This window comes from Ascaphus truei, chromosome 1 (assembly GCF_040206685.1).
Source record: "Ascaphus truei isolate aAscTru1 chromosome 1, aAscTru1.hap1, whole genome shotgun sequence".
Taxonomy (NCBI): domain Eukaryota; kingdom Metazoa; phylum Chordata; class Amphibia; order Anura; family Ascaphidae; genus Ascaphus; species Ascaphus truei.
Window position 1 is genome coordinate 177,060,850 of NC_134483.1, and position 21,121 is coordinate 177,081,970.

At 40.7% G+C, this 21,121-nt stretch overlaps 1 protein-coding gene across 7 annotated transcripts in view; it reads left to right on the top strand.

Moving 5' to 3' along the window:
- LOC142493984 (transducin-like enhancer protein 4) overlaps positions 1-20,125 on the top strand; it is a 118,509-nt gene extending 98,384 nt beyond the window's left edge. For all 7 annotated transcript variants that reach the window (XM_075598836.1, XM_075598841.1, XM_075598819.1 and 4 more), the window contains 8 exons: positions 1,853-1,929; positions 4,481-4,730; positions 5,581-5,828; positions 12,361-12,508; positions 13,366-13,516; positions 14,744-14,820; positions 16,353-16,811; positions 19,330-20,125. In XM_075598836.1, coding sequence (XP_075454951.1) covers positions 1,853-1,929; positions 4,481-4,730; positions 5,581-5,828; positions 12,361-12,508; positions 13,366-13,516; positions 14,744-14,820; positions 16,353-16,460 — 1,059 coding nt within the window. In that variant the 3' untranslated portion in view covers positions 16,461-16,811; positions 19,330-20,125. The remainder of the gene's footprint in view (positions 1-1,852; positions 1,930-4,480; positions 4,731-5,580; positions 5,829-12,360; positions 12,509-13,365; positions 13,517-14,743; positions 14,821-16,352; positions 16,812-19,329) is intronic.
- Positions 20,126-21,121: the final 996 nt, after the last annotated feature.

The following is a 21,121-nucleotide window of genomic DNA, read 5'->3' on the forward strand; positions in this document are numbered from 1 at the left end:
CTGATAATGTACATGATGTATTGCTTTACTCTAGTTGTATGGTGCTAACGATATGCAAACATTGCTAGTGTAGGACACCATGCAAGGGTAAAATCTCCAGATAACAAAGGGACCTTTGAGACATGCCCCGTGTTAAGGGGAAATCCCTTCTAGGACCAAAGTGGTCATTGTCTCTCTTTTTTTTTTTCCCCTACCCAAATCTGACATCTACAAGTATTTTTTATTTACTTATTAAAATTAGACTCAGGAGGGGTTTGATTTCCTCTGGTTGCTCCCTTTTGTGTGATGCCACTGTGTGATCAGCAAGAGCTTGTGCAGGCAGTAAGACCTCATCCAGGGTGAGAGCACGCTTGCTAGCGCTCGAGTGCCATGATGTCAACCACTCATGTTGCCTGAGCGATTCCTGGCCAGCTAGCTCTGTGCGCGGAGGGTGGGGGGGGGGGCACGCGACAGTGGCGGCGTACCCATGACGTCACGTGAGTGGTTCACCTTTATTGGCTGACCCACGCACGTGACCAGGGCAAACGCGACAAATACAAGTGCGCTCAGTTTCAACCTGGACACGGCATAAGGGAGGCACTTCTTTTCCTAATGTTACTTTTTTTTTTTACTTACATTTTTTATTATTCATTTTTTTTTAAAGTAAGAAAGTGGTACAAAAAGAAAAAAGCAAGGGAAAAATACAATGTTACAGTGTTGCAAATAATCTGATGATTACACATTAGGAAGGGAGGGGGGGAGGGGACAGCATTTGAAACCATACAACATAGTAAATAACAGTTTTAAATACAACATGTTTAAAGCCTAATGTTACTTTTATGTCTGAAGTGCTTATTCCCATTATGTGTTATTTGTTATTTATATCATTATGTCATTTGTGTTACTGCTGTGAAGCGCTATGTACATAAATGGCGCTATACCAATAAAAATATACATACATTCATACAGCCAGAATCCTCCCTCCCCACCCCCTTATCTTTATAGGTTTTCTTGTAAGGACAGGGTGGATAGGGGTAAAGCAACCACTTGATTAACAAAAACTTCCTGATTCAGAGGCCCCTACAACAAAAAAAAAATGAAACTGGACGACTATGTAGGACTACCTTTTTAATGGGCAATAAAACTTCAGCTCTGTTGATTTTGAATGGGGATAAAAACTCCCTGAACGAGGAAAAACCGCTTCACAGCATATAGAATGAGGCACAGTGCGTACAATCTATGCACAAGGGAATGCAGAGAGAATCATTTTTAAATGGAAGTGCAGTTATAGTGCGTATGGGAGGCAGTAAGAGCGGGTGCAGTAGGTTAATACATACTGCAGCAGAGTTAAAGGCATGAAAATGGTTATCAGAAAGGCTTGAGAAACGCTTCCTTGCTATTTTCAGTCCTGAGAAGTTGCATGTCTGGTCATGAGAATAATGACAACTATGTTCCAAAGTAAGATTGCAGCAAAGGAATCAAATCTTTCAGCTGTAACAGGGCAATCAAGACAAATAAACTGCATCAAATAAAATTGTCCATTTACAAAAAAAGAAAAAAAACTAATTAAGACAGGGCAGACGCTTCTGTAAAAATGATATTCACGGCATGTGCGAATGTATGGAGTTAAATCATTAATACTGCATCACAATGTCAGCATAATTATGAAATGTTTGCCATACAGTACATAACTGCCCACTTTATCATTACGTCTCAAGAAGTTCTATGTCTCATAATGCCATTATTTTGAATGTATGCACTAACCATTTTGTAAAGTGCTGATTTCTTCCATTAGGGGCATCCAAAATGTAGCTGTTAAAGAGATTTCTGATTAAATATGACTTTTCTGATGTATGTATTTGTTAAACTTCAGGTTGGTTTCGATCCACATCATCACATGCGAGTTCCAGGAATCCCTCCTAATTTAACAGGCATCCCAGGTGGAAAACCGTGAGTATCTACAGTACATCACTTATTATCTTAATGTCATTGATGAGTGGTTTAATGTCTCGCTCCTTTTATTAAGAACAGGGATCAGTGGAGGGGAAGGTTTCACTTTTGGGGATTAGGCCTGTGTGTGTGTGTTTATGATTTATAGATGTGTTTACATTATTATTTCCTTCCTTCCTTTGGAAAAGCAATGTTTTTCCTACTTTAAACTAGTTTTGTGACTGGTTTTTGGCATGCTTAACTGGTTCATGGATTAATCTGCAGATATCCTTTTTATTATTTATTTTCTGGTATGCATTGTCTCAAAAATAATTGCTCTGCAAAATCAAAACGAGCTGCTGAAAATTCTTAAAAGGTTTGCGATATGGTTGAAATGTGATTAGGAGCATGGGAATATGATCAGCTAGAACGCGGATCTGCTCCCTTTTCAGCACAGGAAAGGAAATGCAGATGTGAAAAATATTTTTGGGATTTCTATTAAACCCTCATAAGTGATAATATAGTAAGTGCATGGTTGCTGTCTTTATTTATTTATTTTTTGTTCTTTGTGAATTGGGGGGGTTGGAGAGGTAAAATCTACCGTTTTAACTGTTGGGGGTCAGAAATTGTTTGCAGACAATATATCTTTAGTATGCTTCGCACAATTATATCTTCACTACGTTTGCCAAAAAAACAAAGAAAAGCATTCTGTTACTTTCAGTTCTGTTCTGAGATTCATTTTTTGACTTGAAAGCTGCACTTTTTGCTTTAGTGGTTAACCCAGAGGTTCTCAACTCCAATCCTCAAGACTCCACCCACAACAGGCCAGGTTTTAAGGATATCCCAGATTCGGTGGCTCAGTCAAGCACCTGTGCTGAAGCAGGGATATCCTGAAAACCTGTCCTGCTGTGGTGGAGAGTAGTGTTGTACCGGTGGTCCTACATTTTCCGAAAACCAGGTAATGGGGTACCCGTGCAAAATGAATCATTTTACCCGACCGGTTACCTGGATGGCACTTACCTGCAGGGTGAGGAAGACCGCAGCGGAGGGTGAGGAAGACCGCTGCGGAGGGTGAGGAGGACCGCGGCGACATCTGGGAGCAGCAGCAGACATTCTGGTGGCGGTGGCAGCAGCAGAAGTTCGTGTTCAGCCAGCGGGAGCAGCGAAATACGGCGCGCAGCTGATGCGAGTGGGAGCCGGGGAACCATGTGACCGGAGCAGGAGCGTTCCTATTGGACAGCCGGGGAGGAGCTGGCTGTCTAAGGCCCGTAATATAGTGGGCGAACGCGCATGCCTGTGCGAACACTCGTGCACGTGACACACACTTTTTGTGTGTACAGTCCGTGCTACTGTGAGCAACAGGCTTGGAAGGGTACTGTGTGTGTCACTGGGGAAACTGTGTGCGTGTCACTGGGGAAGCTGTGTGCGTGTGTATGTATATATGTGTGTGTGTCACTGGGGAAGGTTGTGTGTGTGTGTGTGTGTATTAAAAAAAGACATGCTGTGATAATAAATTATTTATTAATACTGTGCAATTTTGATAAATATACATGCACATACATACACTGAAGACACTGAGTGGTAGCGGCGTGAATACATACTTTTCGGAGTCTTCCCCCCGATCGCCCGGCTCCACGCTCACTGCCGTGCGCGCGGCCCTAGCATACAATGGCTGGCTAACCACAGCCAATTCTAAGTGCCGCGCGCGCCCACTATATTACGGGCCTAATAGGAACGCTCCTGCTCATGTCACATGGTTCCCGGCTCCCACTGGCATCAGCTGTGTGCTGCATTCCCGCTGCTTCCGCCGGCTGAACAAGGACATCTGCAGCTGTCACCGCCACCAGGACGCCTGTTGCTGCTCCCAAATGTCGCCACGGTCTTCCTCACTGGTCTTCCTGACCTTCCGTCGACGGCTGCAGGTAAGTGTTGAAGTATTTTCAGCTACTCTGAAATTACCCGGCGCTGGTTCCGACCCGGAACCGGTCCCAGCCCCCTGCTGCTGGGTCTGGGTAAGTTCCGGGTAGTTGAAAAAGCGCCGGGTACCGGGTAATTACCAGGTGCTCGGTACTTCACTAGGGGAGAGTCTTGAGGACTGGAGTTGAGAACCTCTGGGTTAACCTTTTCTGCTCTAACCTTACTGCCTCATAGAGCAGCAGACTCCAGACTAGCGGGTGGTGGTGTTTGTACGTTGGTTATGTGTACGTATTTGCTGTATGTAGTAGAAGTTGCTAAATTGTCGCTTTAGGGATTGTATTTTATTGGCGTGCACGATCTTATTTTTGTTAGAGCATGTACAATGAAAGTCACTAAGTGATATAGAAATTCTTTTTGTGGTTCCAAGTATTTGGCATGAGGCTATTGGTTGTTTAAAAAAATATATATATATTTATTTATATATATATATATATATATATATATATATATATATATATATATATATATATATTTTTTTTTTATATTTTTTTTTATATATATTTTATATATATATATATATATATATATATATATATATATATATAAATATATAATGTTTGATCTGAGTGTAATTTCTTTCTTTTTCTTTTATCAGGGCCTATTCATTCCATGTTAGCGCCGACGGTCAAATGCAGCCCGTCCCTTTCCCTCCCGACGCTCTGATTGGGCCAGGAATCCCACGACACGCGCGGCAGATAAACACACTAAATCACGGCGAAGTGGTGTGTGCAGTTACCATCAGCAACCCCACAAGACACGTGTACACCGGCGGGAAGGGATGTGTCAAAGTCTGGGACATCAGTCACCCAGGGAACAAAAGCCCCGTCTCCCAGCTGGACTGCCTGGTAAGTGATGAGCGAACACGATGATATTTGTGTCACTGTTAGGGATTTATGCTTGGCCGTTTCACACTTGCTATCCTCTTGGTCGCTGTATCTTTTTTAATAAAGCATCGTTGTTAAAAGAAAGCGTTTGAACGGAGTTACTAAACAGAAAACAGTATTGCAGGACACTGTGTCTTACTTACAAATACGGTGAGCCCGTAGCTGCACTTTGCCATGTTCTGGGCTCTCTGCTGGATAAATGTCAATAAGGATGTGCTGAGCTGAATCAGCAGCAAGAGCAAATTATAAGATCTTAGAAGTCGAGTGATAAAAGAGAAACACGTTGCAGGTAGAGCTAGGAGTGTATCCAAGCAATTAGTGCCCTGACACTTATATTGAACTATGCATCATTTAGAGTAAGTTCTGCAGTGCAGCTTTGAAAAGTTTAGGTTGGCATTAGGGCTTCACATTTTGATGCTAATTGAGATTAATTATCTCACAACACTAAATTTTCTAGATCAAGTTTAAGCACTTGCCTAATGTCATGTAATTTTCTGGCATTGATCCACTTTATCATTGTCATAACTGCTAATGGCTCATTAAAATCAGGAGGAAATGCTGTGCTTTTATAGATTTCCACTGGCGTGTTTAACTCCTTCACCCCATGTCTTTGTAGCCATGGCACGTTGTCCTCAAGGAGAAAATACCTACTCCTGCACTGCATAATCCTTTTACAGCTCCCAATCACGCCTGGAAACCTATACAAACCCACAATTGTAACTAGAGAGTTGAGGAAAGGCTTCACAGAGGTTGCTCTGCTAGCTCTCTTTCAAATGCTGATTTTGTCTCTTGATGGCTTCTGTCTCCACAGAACAGAGATAACTACATCCGTTCCTGCAGATTGCTCCCTGATGGGCGCACCCTGATTGTCGGAGGTGAAGCCAGCACGTTATCCATTTGGGACCTGGCAGCTCCAACCCCGCGTATAAAAGCAGAGCTGACCTCCTCAGCTCCTGCCTGCTATGCTCTGGCTATCAGCCCTGATTCCAAGGTCTGCTTCTCCTGCTGTAGTGATGGCAACATCGCAGTGTGGGATTTACACAACCAGACTCTAGTGCGGTATGTAAATATTTTTTATTAACCTGTGACTCTAATATGTATGCCCATCGTGCACAGCTCGGGTTTTGTTGTGTACAAGCAAAATAATACACTTAAAACATAAAGAACAGAGGTTTTTTTTTTTTTTTTTTTAAGAAAAATACAGTTTAAAGCTGCAGTTCAGTCAATATCCTGCATGTGTGTTTTTTTTAATAAATCAGTTCTGTAGTAATAAAAAATACTTTTAGCATTTTCTGTTTTTAAAAAAACAACTTTGAAAGACCAATTTTCATGTATTCTATTTTAACAACCATTTGCTAAGGCATTGCCCCTTCATGTCCTGTCACAAGCCCTGGCACACCCCTTTGTCAGCACTGCCCTCCCTCTTGCACATGTCAGTGCAGGAGTGCTCATGAATATTCATGAGCTTCCACTGACGGCCTGAAGCAGAATATAAACAGATCCCTTCACTAATTATGTCACCAAATTTCGCCCGATCAATACATGGAGAACGAATTGACCTGCAGCTATACAGTTCTTTAGGTAATTAGAGATTGCCCACATAAAACTATTGAAGTAAAAAAATAAATTAAAAAAAAGACAACTGCAGCTTTAAAGAGGGAACGGCGTATGTAAAAGTATTCCATTTTGTCGTCATTGCCGATTTTATTGTGTCGTTGTGGTTCGGTGTAAGGCTAGTGAGTAATCGCATGCACTGGACATAAAATGAAAATATTTCATTGAGCCGACACACCTGAGCTAAATATTTTTATATTATTATTGTGCAAATATAGAATGGGTTCTATGGACCATACACTATAAAAGTAATGGGATATATTGTAAGTTTAAATGCTCAAAGTCAATATATCACTATCACTCCGTTTTATCTCCTATGTTACTGATGCTGCTATCTCCTCACCTCCAAGGCAGCCGTAGCTTTTTATCGAATGTCTTGCACATTTCCTACAGCTCACTTTGAGTATCTCTGGTATCTTTCTAGTGGCAATAGGGGATATCTCTGGCTTATGATTGAACTTGCTAAATGATTTCTGTCAAGTTTATATGTTAGTAGATCCATCATTCAGTTACTGATACCAGAAGGTGTCTTATGGCATAGCGCTGCGTAGTAGATAGGATATTTGATATTTATATGAAGTGTATTCTGATGTTTGCCAAATCCATGCATTCTTTCTAACAATCTGCCTTGACCACGGAGAAGATTCAACATGAATGTAATTGGTTGGCTGTGGATTGGGCAATTTCTAATGCTGGAATATGTTTAAATGTATGCGTTGTGAGCGGTGTCTCGGCAAGAACAGTGGCGTCTTCTCAAGAAAGCTGAAAGTTTATGATCTCGCCTTTAAGTTCCAGTTTAGCCCCTGGTTCCCCTAGCGTTATCATTGTGATAATATATCCTCCGCCGTGTGCTTTATTTATTGGCACGTACCATATTATCCCACAGTAGATACTGGTATACAGGGGGTGCAAAAAAAATGGGCAGGGCACCCCCCCCCATACCCCTTTGGCTGTGGGACACCTTGATTCAGGTGATGTAAATAACTATGTATTTTGTATGGGAGGATTGCTGCTTTGAGGCACCTCTTCCATTTTTACGATATGATTGTTGCACATTTTTGGACTGCGGATAGCTTTGCCCTTTCCTTCCCCCAGCCTAGCTATAATTTGTGCGGTTAGATCCGTAATCTCAAGCGTTGCAAATCAATGAACATCACAATAATTTTCCCGCCCGCCAGAAAAAGGCAAAGTGATGTCGTCACCTGATGAAATGTCTTGATTTAGCTCGGCGTTTCACGGAATGATTATCCTTAGTGAGCAGTAATACAGGAGGAAGAGAAAATCATATGGTGTCTGATTATTAAAGGGCTCTCGCGCTCTCTCTTTGCAGAGGTTAATGTTGATGGCCTAAGCACTTCAGTTTAGAAGGTGTGCACAGTCAGAAATCACAGGCCAAAGAGGAAGATTACTTGAGATTTCAAAGCATTAAAAAAAAAAATGTGTTCGTTTGGGCATTTCTGTTGTCTTTCAAGCTGCAGTCTGCGTTTTTCTTTTTTTTACTACTTTTTTCCCGGGTCGGCCTTGCTAGAAGAAAGCCATAGGGCTGTCGAGACGTGAAGTTGCAGATTTCGTTTGGCAACCCTATAGCTGTGCCTGTAGGTTTTTTTTTTTGTGTGTCAAACGGGCACACACAAATCTGTAGATCGGAGGACTGCGGAAGGGCTCCGGGAGCGCCCAGTCCAGATAGTTTGTGTGTGTATAGATGTATAGATAGAGATACCTATATATTCATGGTAAATATAATTGTATGTAAGTACGTCAACTCTTCTAGTGCTATACAGAAAAGAAATGTAAAACAAAATAATGGATTTATGGGGACTATTCATTAATCTGCAATGGTTTCGATGGGGGCACGATCACACGGAAAAGATCTTTTGACTTCATTGGGTGCGTCGTGTTTTGATGAATAACCCACTGTGACTCTGGCAGGCTGGAGTGCTTGGAAATTGCAAATCCCTCTGGCTTCTTCATCAGCACAAACCTGTTCTGTTTGCGCCTCCATCTGAGGTTTTAGTCAATCGGAGGGAAACTAGGAATATGCCATTTAAAGGACAAAAGAAAAAGACAAACGGATTAGCAGTAAATACTCCATAAATGTGACCCTCCGTTCGTCTGTCATTACCTCACAAATCCAATGCGACCGCCTTCTCCCTCATGAACAGAGAATTCAGATATCCCTGCCGTTTTATATACAATTTCATTTTTAGAACTTCTGTAATGTACGTTCTTATTTTTATACTTTTTTTTTTTTTATTATTATTATTATTATTATGGTTATCAGAATTGATTAAAGCTACCGTAAGATTTCTTAATACATTATATAATTAGGGTGAAAAGGGAAATTGAAGGGGGAAAAAAAGATGTTTAAACAATATATTTTTTAGAATTAATTCGAAATTTTCCCTCAAGTGCCCTTATAACATAACATTTACTGGACGTGACGGGGCTTGAGAAGTTAACGCAGCAACCCCCTCTAACTGAAACTGGGGGGGCTTTCTGCACAGTGGGACTTTGTTATTTTCAGCTTCGGGTTTCAGAAATACCAGTGACGTTACTGGTATTACTTACTGGTTTCTAATAGCTGCAACTGGTGATGCAGCTTCCTATTGGCCAGAGTTTTTGGCAGCCATGTTGTTTACGGTGGAGGGAGACTTAATCCCAGTAACTTCACCAATAGGTACCTCAGGAACTGGAGCTGAAAATAGCGTGGGTCAGCCCCAAGGGACCCCCATGATTACCTATCCTGTATAAAAGGGGGGTATAAGAATAAGTCAGGTGAATTGCTTCTTTAGTGTGTAGTTTCCCGGTTTGGAATTGTTGAAGTTGTTGTATATTCACATTTTATCCTTTAATAGATCATGCATGTGTTTGTTACACTGAGGAATTCCCCCTCCTGTACAGTACAAACTGTTGATCTGTGTTTGATCTTTATTGCTCTGTGGTTTCTGTTATCAGAGTTGTAGGAGTAAGTGTGGAGTTGCCCAGTAATTCATTATCTTTTGCTTTCTCTGCAGTAGAATTTTTATTGTTTCCATCCTTTTTTATGTGTTCTCGAGGTGCACTGAGAATTTTTTGTAAGTGTTTTCTCCAGTCTCTGCAGACTACCTCTACAAATCATAAACTATTCCAAATATATCAAACTGTTACATCCTTGCTTGAAACTGTACAGATACGTGCACACAGACATTCACTTTTAATCTTCCCAGTACGATTATGCCTATTTCTTCAGGCACAAATTGCAGATTCCAATAAATCGTATTCTTATCATGAAATGTCCTCTCTCCCCCGCCCTATAAAAGTAAGGCAGAAGAAAAATAAATCAAAAAGCACTGAGGAGATTCAAAGGGAATTCTTCTTGGCTTTACCTCTGGCATTCTGAGGACTGATGTAATGGTTTCTGGTGTATAGATTTTGCCTACGTTATTGCACCAGCTGGCACGCTGCTCCTGCAAGTAAAATGACATGGAGCCTCGCCCCCTTCTTGCATGCAGCTGATTTAACACAATGGCCACTTCTTCCACTGATTTGTTGGACTTGTCCTGCTCCAGCGCGCCCGAAGCTGCAATTACATTGTGTGTGTGTGTGTGTGTGTGTGTGTGTGTGTTCGTTCCGATATATACTCACTCATCTAGTTGAGGGTTGAAAATCTGCATCATGCTGAAAACTGTCTACACCCTTGACAATGTTAGCTCCAATCCTATGCTAGTAGAGCACACAAAATGAAATAATATATAATACAATTATTGAGAGATTGTTTTTTTTTTTTTTTGAGGGGGGGTTTACTTCTTTTATTATGCTTCATATCAGATCCAGTTGAACAGAATGTGCTCTAAACCTTTCACAAATATTTTCATTGCATTGTGATTTTTACCCATCGGGTCACTACAGCATGGAAACTCCCATTGAATTAATCTGGGCACTAGTGTAGTTTAAGGAATGACCCCGCAGCCTATGACTAGGGCCGTTTCCTTGTTTGGAATGTAATGCCAATGACGATGTACAGAGGGACACATGGAAGTTTTGGCTACATTTTCATCTACAGATGCAAGTCATTGAGAACTTCTATCTAGAACTAGTGCTCCAATAAAATAAAGTCTTACTACTCTGATTTTTCAAGATCGAGGCAGTGTTTACCACTGTGATCATAGAGGAGCAAGGGGAGGCACTGAAAGGGTGCTTTTACATCAAGGGAGCGCTCGTCACTTAACCATAGAGCTTCCTTTGCCAGGCAATGGTGACTGAGTGGCAGCAAAGAGAAACGGACAGCAAAAAAGGAGTGGTGGTCAGTCTCCCACACTTAATGGATATGAAACCCTGCAGTTGGTATTAACAAAAATGTTTCTGTGGACATCCAATCAATCCTATCCAGTGAGTTCTGTCCAAAATCTAGATGTTCCTATAAAGGGACTTTTACCCAACAATAGGTTACTACAGTATTCCTGAAAAAGGCTGGTGGTGGTTTTCTTCTCAAATGTATAAACTCTACAAATTATGCAAGTAAAGTCATTTTGTAATTACCTTTTTTATGTGTTATGTTGAGTTTTAGTACCAAAGTTATTGTAAAACGTCAAAATTGCATCTCACACAGGGATACGTATTTGGCATGACTAACCATCACTGAATGTAGCGGTTAGGAGTGGCTTAATAACATGTTACTTTTACAATCATTTAACTGCTCCTAATTAGTGGTTATTTATTATTAGAAATCTGGAAACAAGCTACAGCTCAACCCCGTTATAGCGCGGTCCTCGGGGGCCACCCGATCCGACCGCGCTATTACCGGAGTCGCGCTAATTTAAAAAAACATGGCCATCGCGTGCCCGATCGGGAGGAGGTGGAGTGAGGCGCCGGCATCCCTACACGATCCCCCAGGAGCCACCGTACTTGCCCCAGCAGCTCTGCACTGTTTCCCCTCCCCCCCAGCTACGCACCTATCCCCGCCAGCAGCCCCTCACTGATCCCCCCCCCCCAATCTCCGCACCTATCCCCCCCCTAGCCCCGCACCTATCCCCCCCCTAGCCCCGCACCGATCCCCCCCCCAGCTCCGCACCGATCCCCCCCCAGCTCCGCACCGATCCCCGCCAGCAGCTCCGCCCCAATCCCCCCCCCCCAGCCTGCACCGATCCCACCCAGCAGCCCCACGGTGCCCCCAGCAGCCATGACACCAGAGGTAGGGGTGAAGGGGGAGGGCTGTGTGTGTGCTGGTGCCGTGTGTGCGCGCAAAAAAATATAGAAGTGGATCCGCGTTATAACGGGGTTGAGCTGTACCTTTTTTACACAATTTGTGTCTGCTCATACAAGTGTTACTAGTATATTGAGGATGTGCACATACAAGTTTGTTCAGTATGCCAGATTCTATTGATGGAACTAGCTGAAGGTTTCGAGCTACAAACACTTAAAATCTCGCTTTTAAGATTCCACTAGCTGAGCAGAAACTAGAAAAACAAAATGTAAATCACGCCATAAATAATTCTAAGTTGCGATGTTAATGCCACTTCCTTAAATGTTTAGTTTCCATACTGTTGTATCAAGAATGCTTATTCAGGCAAAATTAAAACTGTTGTTTTTGTGTAGCAGCAGTGCAAAAAATGCTTTAGAAGATATCTTCTAACTGAAATTTTACAAATGCACGGATGTAAAAATATATACATATTTTAATAAGTATAATTTTGTTTGATTTTTAATTAAAAACATGTGAATTTGCCAATTCAGAATAAATAAAAATGTTTTTGAGAGAAAATTGTTCATCTTAAATAAGATAGTTGAGGAATGATGCATCTTGGACATACCTCGTCCTTATGACAAGCCATCACATGGTTCTATTTACTTGTATATTATAAATAATGCATGTTTAAATCGTAGATAATGTGTGTGTGTGTGTGTGTGTGTGTGTGTGTGTATATTTATATATACAGTGCATCTATTTATTATGTACTTGTGTGTGTTAAATACACATCTTTATTTGTATGTATTTCAGGCAATTCCAGGGCCACACAGATGGAGCCAGCTGTATTGACATTTCTAATGATGGTACCAAGCTCTGGACAGGCGGTTTGGACAACACAGTACGGTCCTGGGACCTGCGGGAAGGGCGACAACTTCAACAGCATGACTTCACATCACAGGTATAATGAAAACCCTCCTGTGACTTCACAAGATGAAGTGTAGATATACCACAATTGCAAATAACACCTAATGTTTTCATGAACCAAAAGTTTTTGAGGGTGGTTGTGCATACCTAGTACTGTCAAAGTGTGTTGCTGGAATTTCCATGAAATTCCTTCGGTAGGAAAAATGGTAAAGCTGGAATTTACTCATATCTATCCCACAGCTTATTGCTTGGGGATGTATCTAGAAAAAAAATATACACGATCTAATCCCTAACACACACACACACACACACACACACACACACACACACACACACACACACACACACACACACACACACACACACACACACACACACACACACACACACACACACACACACACACACACACACACACACAATAAATGGGAGTTGAGTCATTTTGTATTTGGAGAAATATTAGATGTAAGAACTTTTTTTTCCCTTCTTTCTGAAACATTAAATGTTTGTTATGAATCTGTGACGGTGACTGAGTCATCTCTGACCACTGCAGCTTTGGAGTTGCTACAGAGCCCCCTTTCTCTGTCATCTATGAGCCCCTAACAAATGTTTTATGTATTAAATATTCTGTGGTGTTTGTTATATTGGATTTTTGCAATAGAATTTTCAGTTCTACATCTATGAAGCTATTAAACATCGTTTTCATGATTTAAACTCCTGTTAAATTGATATAGGTGCTGTTAAAATATTTGAATGCTTTTCAATGTCTTGCCTCTCCAATAGATGTTGCATGTGGGGCTTCATCTCTAAAATGCATGCATGGATTCTATCTATTGTTTATATGTGGTTTCAAAGTTCTCCATGAACATTTTTTTATTTATGTATTTGTAGATCTTCTCACTGGGATATTGTCCAACTGGTGAATGGTTAGCAGTCGGCATGGAAAACAGCAATGTTGAGGTGCTGCATGTCACCAAACCAGATAAATATCAGCTACATCTTCATGAGAGCTGTGTGCTCTCCCTCAAATTTGCCCACTGTGGTAAGCCTTCGTTATTTTTTCTTCATTGTGGACATGATGCTCTTCCCTGGTTGAGGTGCCAAAGCATTCATTTATTACTCTAGTATTTTCAGGGGATTAGAGAAGATGGTGGGTAGCTCAGTGTGAAATCACGGGCTTTCCAGTGAACTGATTCTGCACTGCATCCAATAAAGCTCTCCTTGAGCCTTAACCCTGACAGTGAAAAATAATTCAGCTAACATCTTTTGGTCCTAGGGGTGGGGGGTTGGGGGAGTGGAGGGGGGGGGGGGGTTGGTATGGTCCTGTGGGTGAGAAGGGAGGAGGTATGGGGCAGGAGGGCAGAGAGGGCGATAACTGAGGGGGCAGTTGAGTGTGCCTACCTGCAGCCTAGGAGGGTGGTGGGAGGCCTGTCAGAGGGAGCTCCCCTCTGACAGGTGCCTCGGCAGATCTGGCACTATATTTTAGTGTTGTACCCATTGGATATAGGGGCCCTGCATTCGTTATACAGTGCTGTGTCACGCATAATTTATAACGTTTATGAAAGTCCCCTGGTAGGTGGTTGATGAGGTTAATTAGACCCAAAGCAGTATCCCTGGCTTTTTCACTGGTCAAAAGCTTCCTATCAAAATGGCACAGACACAAATTAGAAGTACTAAGGGGCCTATGCAGAGAGCAGCGAATTTTAAAATTGGCGAATTTATTAAAAAGTAGCTTTTTTGGAGAGTTTTAATCTCCATATGCAGAAAAGTGCGAATTCTGCTATGTTTAACATGGATGCGTGTGGCGAGTTTAAATTGGCGAGATGCGCGCTTCAGAAATGTGTTAAAACAAATTCGCGCCTTTTTTTTTCCCTTTGCAATGGCCGCGAGCGGCAGTTTTTTTTGTCGAGGCAAAACGGAGACAATCGCGCCATTTTATTGGCGCGAACAGCCGCTAGATGCCGTTCGCGCCTCTCTGCATACGGATATTTTTTAAACTGGCGAGATTGCGGTTCTCGCCAGCCGCGAGGCGAGTTTTACAACTAGAAAAGAAAAATTGGCGCGTTTTTCGGAAATCTCCATTTTCTGCTGTTTTCTGCGCGATTATCTCCAAAAAATGGCGAATTTCGAAAATTCGCTGCTCTCTGCATAGGCCCCTTAATGTTTTAATTCCATGTGTCCTGCCTTGCTGAGTTTCAGGTCTGTGTGTCCTGTTTTACATTGAGTAATTAAACATGCATAAACTGAAGATACAAAACTTCAATTACAGGTAAATGGTTTGTGAGCACTGGAAAGGATAACCTTCTAAATGCTTGGAGAACACCTTATGGAGCAAGTATATTCCAGGTAATGCATATTTCCCTTGTCATTTACTTGAGAGACCCTGTAAATGCACACACTCTATTATTATTGGACGTTAATATTTTGTTATTTCTTTCCAATCTGAATTTTCTGTTCAGTATAGTGAATCAGCTTGAAAGGGAATGATGCCAGTAGTGCATCTAGTTGGGCTGCAGATACCAGACTGTACATATATTACACTTACATGTCAAATACCAGAGACCCTAGAGCAGTGTTTCTGAAGTGGGGTTCTGCAGCACCTTGGGGGGCTATGAGAGGATCAAAAGGCTGCAGAACTTGTGCAGTGGAATGGAATTAATCACAACCAAAATATGTATTACCTATGGACCGGTTTAAGTCTGGTCGTGTTCATGATCCGATTAATGACAGCTTATCCACCATAACAGGACATTGTTTATCCTGCCCATGTTGCTGCTTTTTGTGTAACTATGGTAGACATAAACCTTGCCCATGTGAGGAAGTGACATAAAATGAGGACACACTGGAAAAAACTGCAGACGTAGATTGTGCATCTACTTGTAAAATAAATGTTTAATTTTCAAGTACTTTGTAGCTGACATTTTATTATTCGCTGACACCAGTATGCACTTAGTGCACTAACATTTAAGCTCATTAAATCAAAAGGGAGTTAATGCAGGTCTTCCTAGATTTTTGTGGCTAAATAAACATTGCGGGATACAACAATTTATTTTTTCCCAGCTAGTGAAAGCTAGTATAAATTCATGTCAAACTAAACAATGCACTGGGAAGCTGCTGTCAAAAATCTAAATGCTATTTACAGACTCCATTGTGATAGGATTAGCAAGAAGATCCAGGGATATAATACTTCAAAGCCCTAGTAAGACCTCACAGAACGTATTATGCCCAGTACGGGAGGGATATTGAGGAAACGACAGAACAGCTACGCTGAGAATGATTGGTGCATCGCCACAGAGCAGTTCCAAGTATATGTGGCTGCTCTGGACATATTAGGACTGCCATACATTTAGATGGTGAAAGGTTTTAAAGCAGACAGATGTTCAATACAGCGTTGTCCGGAAAGAACCCCAGAGATGTTCTCTGCAAAGCATGGTTACGGGGAATATTAACTGCAAGGGATGCGTTTATGGGAATCCAGCGAGCCAAGTGTCTCTTTAATGCAAGGAAATCCTTTTAACCTTGTATGTGCCAAGGGTGAGCAGTGCTCTGCACTGAGGGGGTTAAACAATGAAGTAAAGCTCTTCAACGCCATTTCTAAAGGTTTCTACAGATTTAATGTTAGACCGTTTTAAAACTGTACTGAAATGAAAATGTATGGCTGTTTACTGTACCAGTACTTCAGGCTTAAACATTTTAGAAAGGTAATGTAATGCATACATGGTATTATGTAAAAGGAAGGCTGCCACGATGTCAGTCTGTGCGTTTGCTGCTTTGCTAGCACATAATTTTGTCGTTACATGGGCATTCGTCCCTGTTGATCCCTGTTGGGAAGAACTCCACGCCACCTCAATGGTCCATGTCTGTTTTGTTTCCAACAGTCCAAAGAATCCTCATCTGTGCTGAGCTGCGACATCTCTGTGGATGATAAATACATTGTCACTGGATCTGGGGACAAGAAGGCTACAGTCTATGAAGTTATTTATTAGAGACAACATCAGAATGCCAACAGGACGCTTACTAGTAACACTTTGCTGTATAATCCCTCCTTTTCCCCAAAACAAGGACCTGAAATACTTATCACGAGAATTTACTACGCTCTCCCTCTTTTCCACACGCGCTACCCAATTTTACCATTAAATTGTGAATGCTTACTAGGAACTTGTCAACAAATCATCAGATAATCCACTTGGAAGACATATTGAAAGAGTGTACTTAGCATTGGACTCTGATTCTTTAATTATGTATTATAGTTGTAACATATTTATTTTGTGTAAAGAAGACTTTCTAACAAATGAACTGACTTAATCAAGCCGGCTGTCCCAGCCATGGAAATGAAGGTGCGTTTATTAATCTTTTTGTTTCTCTGTACAAAATTCATATTAAACCTATCCGTAAATGAATGCTTGTTTTAAATTACATTTATAGTTTGAGGCAAGTTCAGGGAAAGCTTCATCTTTGCATCCACTGAGGTCTTGTTTTCTGATATGTTGCCATCTAAAATGTACAGATGCAGCGGACGTTATTCGAACATTTCACGCGGTGTATACCTCGGAATACCCATGTCATGGTGCGGGATTTCTTCCAACCGTACCGCCTTAAGACGCGAGTGCAGAAAATGGCATTTTAGTGTTCTGGTTTTTAAACACCTGAAATTGACTTAGTAGCACAGTACTGTACACATTACAATTCATTCATTTCTGCCACGGATACACGAAGAATTGCACCCAAAGAAACAGAATCCATGAAATCTAAACAAAGCAACCGCGATAAACACGTGTGCCTGGGGCGATTGGCCGCGTGGAATACAGCAGAGCACACGAAAACGGCTCAGTGAAATGTTCGAATAACGGCCGCTGCATCTGCATCTTAATTGTACTAAAAAAATTGACAACCACTATTTCCTGATATTCTGCTACATGTAATGTATTGTTACCTATGTAGTTATTGTTTATTGGTGTTTCTAAAAACTGTGAGATTGTTTTTTTTTTTTTCTGCAGCACTGACCTACTTTAACCTTGTTTTGGCACATTTATATTTAAGAATAATTGTTAGAAAATTTAACATTTTGACCTCTCATAAGTTCTGAATGATGAAATCAGAGAGGCCATATGTTTGCCACAATTCGGTCAGAAGGTGTGATACTCAAAAGTGGAGTACGAAATAAAACCCATCTTTACATAACCTCTTAAGTGTTCAGAAAAATTGCATCTTAAAAGTCTAATTCAGTAGCTATGAACATGTTGAAAGCAGTAACCTTTTTACTAGGTTATAAATAAATTAGCAATGAATGAATAAAGCAAAAAAAAACTATATTTGTTAAACTTACAATAGTAACAGTGTAAACCAAAAACTGACTTAACATAGCCCTGGCATTTACTTTCTATTTCCATCGTCATGGCATTTGGTATGCAACTAAACGTTTGTTTTGTTTTGAAATGAATGCACAAACTTGTTGATAATTTATTCAGATGGCGCCAAGGAAAGAATTAAACATGAAAGCTGAGTTATTTATACAGGAGTACAATGTACTGTTGCTGCACTGTAATAACCAGTTTAAAAGGGTCAGTGTTTCAATGCATAACAGGCTCCTGGAGAGTAATTCTTAAAGTAGCCCCAACTTTAACGAGGATTATTTTATTTTAAAAAGGAAACGCTTGTGGTTTAAAAAGAAATTGTGTTACCCATGAGAGTGTGATCTAAATAAACAAGGTTTTACACAATGGGGTAGCTGCTGATCTTGGCAAAAGGGACGCATTCGTAACCTTGCCATGCACAAAACAAGATTAGTTATGTTTGCATAAATTCTATCCTGTCTAATAGTTTGTGTCAGTGTGAGAGTTTAAACAAGTAAGTGTAGTCTTGGACCTACTAAATTGTTGACATGTTTAAAGATACAATGAAACAAATGGTTAGTTGGCTCTGAGAAGTGCAACGGTACCTATCAAAACATTATTTTTCACTCTGCCTTTCGGGACTTTCAGTGCAGTACATGTTTTTAAACAAGATTGCGATAGTCTTTGTAGCATTAAAAGTAGATTCATAAATACCAAACTGACAAATGTGTACATCTGTGTGGCCAACTTTGTAGGGGAATAGAATTCTATTTTCGTAATTTGATCAGACCAAGGGAATATGAACAATACACGTGCAACATTCTTGATTTTGAAGTATGAGTGCTTCTGCTTTTGAGTGACAGGTGTTTTTAATTAACTTTGGCAACCATGACTTATTTTGTTATATAATCTTGCAGTTTTTCTAGTTATAACTGCAGTTCATGAACCTGCCTCCCCGTGAAAATAAATATGCAGCAATTCCAAGTATTACTAGAGAATTCCAAACATCTAAAACATTTTAGTTTTAGCGTCCACAAAACACCAGACAATAGTTTCTGACACCGCAACTGCCCACTGCAAATTTCCTATAGCCCCCTTCAATCTGCAGTGGACAAAACAAACACTACGGTGATGGAGGATTTTCCTACTGGTTATTACTGAGGATTAGGGAGCAGAAGGGGTAGCTGCAGGAGGGCATAAAAGCAACATTTGAGCCTTGACATGCTTGTCAGATTTTTCCCCATTTTAAATTTGAGAAGGTTCAAAAAATGTTCAAGTGAACATGCCTTAAACATTACATTAACTTCGTCTTAAGTGCTTCTACCCTGTTAATGTACTGTAGTACAGAATATAGCAGTACTGAACAGGTTCAGCGTATGTTGTGTTGTGTACAAGATAAATAGTAAATGCATTTAGCAAAACATTGCTAAATACCATTAATTACTTATTGTTGTTGATAGTCCGATTTTGTTTCTGTATTAAAATAAAGAGAGCCTAAAATCAGTTTCTCATTCTTTTTCAGACTCCAGTACAAGAGTTGGCCCAAGAAATTCAGCGTTTTCGCTCCTGGACATTTATGGCATGTAGAGTTTACACAGGAGTTGTGTTCAGCTCTGGCCTGTCATTGCTGGTACACTGAATAAGATGTGCCACACCAAACCCAAAGGGATTTATACTGCTGCTTCACTGCAACTTATACCACACCGTAGTATGTGAGGAAATACAGGAATGCCCCTGATGGAGCATACAAAAGAATGTAAACCCTCTGCAGAGAGAGGATTTTCTTCATTTCCAAGATACTCTTTCCAGAACGTCCAAAATCCGAGGCACATTGAGCCACCACGCCTCAGACAATATTTTAACTTTTTGTCATTGTTGCTGTTTAACTACAATATGTGATCTTTTTTGTTTTTTTTAACTTTTTTTTGTTTGTTTATTTTAAATGCTTTATAAATCTTAAAGTCTGTGGATCTGCTGATGTACAGTGCCTTTGCTGCTATGGATCAAAATTAAAAGAACATTGTAGATAAATCTTACTGTATACGTAGAAAATACTTAATTTCCTACTAGAAATGAATCAATACTGAAAGTTGGACTGTTTTACTGAAGTTGCAAATGTGGTAGCAAAAATGGTGTTTTAAGTACTCAGTGTTTGATGTCATTAACAGTTTCGTAATACTCTACAGTGTAGAAAGATTTTGATACTAAATTGTGTCATTGTACATAATTATATTACATTGTATTGACCATAAGTACTTCTATAATACTAGATTGTTTGTGCATTCAGACTTTTAAGCATTAAACTTAAGTAACTTCTAGTTTTTCTGTCTGTGTCTATTGGTTTAGGATATCTACAAAAACTATTTTGTTTTCTACTGAACTATGTTTCCTTTATGGGCGCTAACGTTTATCTTTTTCCTTCCTAAGGCCGCGCTTATAGTGCTGGCGACGCGACCGATGACGTCGCCACCAGCGAAAGTTGTAATTTAATTTGAAGCGACTGTCGCCAGCGACGTCACCAAAGGGACGGCACGCGGTCTCTGATTGGTTTAGAGACAGTCACATGTGGTGACTGTCTCTAAAAAATCAAATAGGCACGCTTCCAAATTTTCAGACGCGACGTCGCTCCGTCGCCGTTGCACTTACTATAAGCGCCGGCGACAGAGTCAATTGATTTGTTCTAGAGCGACGTTGCGTCACCGTCGCAAGGCACTATAAGCGCAGCCTTAAATACAACAATATATAGCGAATTTCAGCAGTACAATGTTCAGGCACAAATCCTGTACTCCTTGCACTTTTTTTCTTTCGACATCATCTGGAATAACTCTCTGGGAAATGTTGGTCTTTACTTTTTAATTAAGCTATACCATTGAAGCATCTGGACACTGCAACCACAGTCTTTCCCAAATGGTTCAAATGCTTTAAAACCTTCTGTGACAGCGCACATCTAATAGGAAGTTGAAGCCTCATATATCATTCCAATTCTTCTTTTGCCAATTTGTGTAAGCGTTCTGTTTCATCATGCGCTCGATTGTCCCACTTAGGTGAGAGAGAAACTTTTAAATATATTTGTAATAATTGCATTTTTACTTGCTTGGCGGTTTCATGGATTATTCTTTACTAAACTGCTTGAGGAAAATATTCTGCATCTGAGCAGAATAATTTTCTAATCTACCTAATGTGAACAGATGTTGTAAGGCTAACTGTTTTTGGTGCTGCGGACCAACATGCTGAAGTCTGCAGCACCAAAAACAGTAAGGTTTGCAGCCCAGGAGGTTTAATGCTGCAAGGGTCCATGCTTCTGAATGAGACCC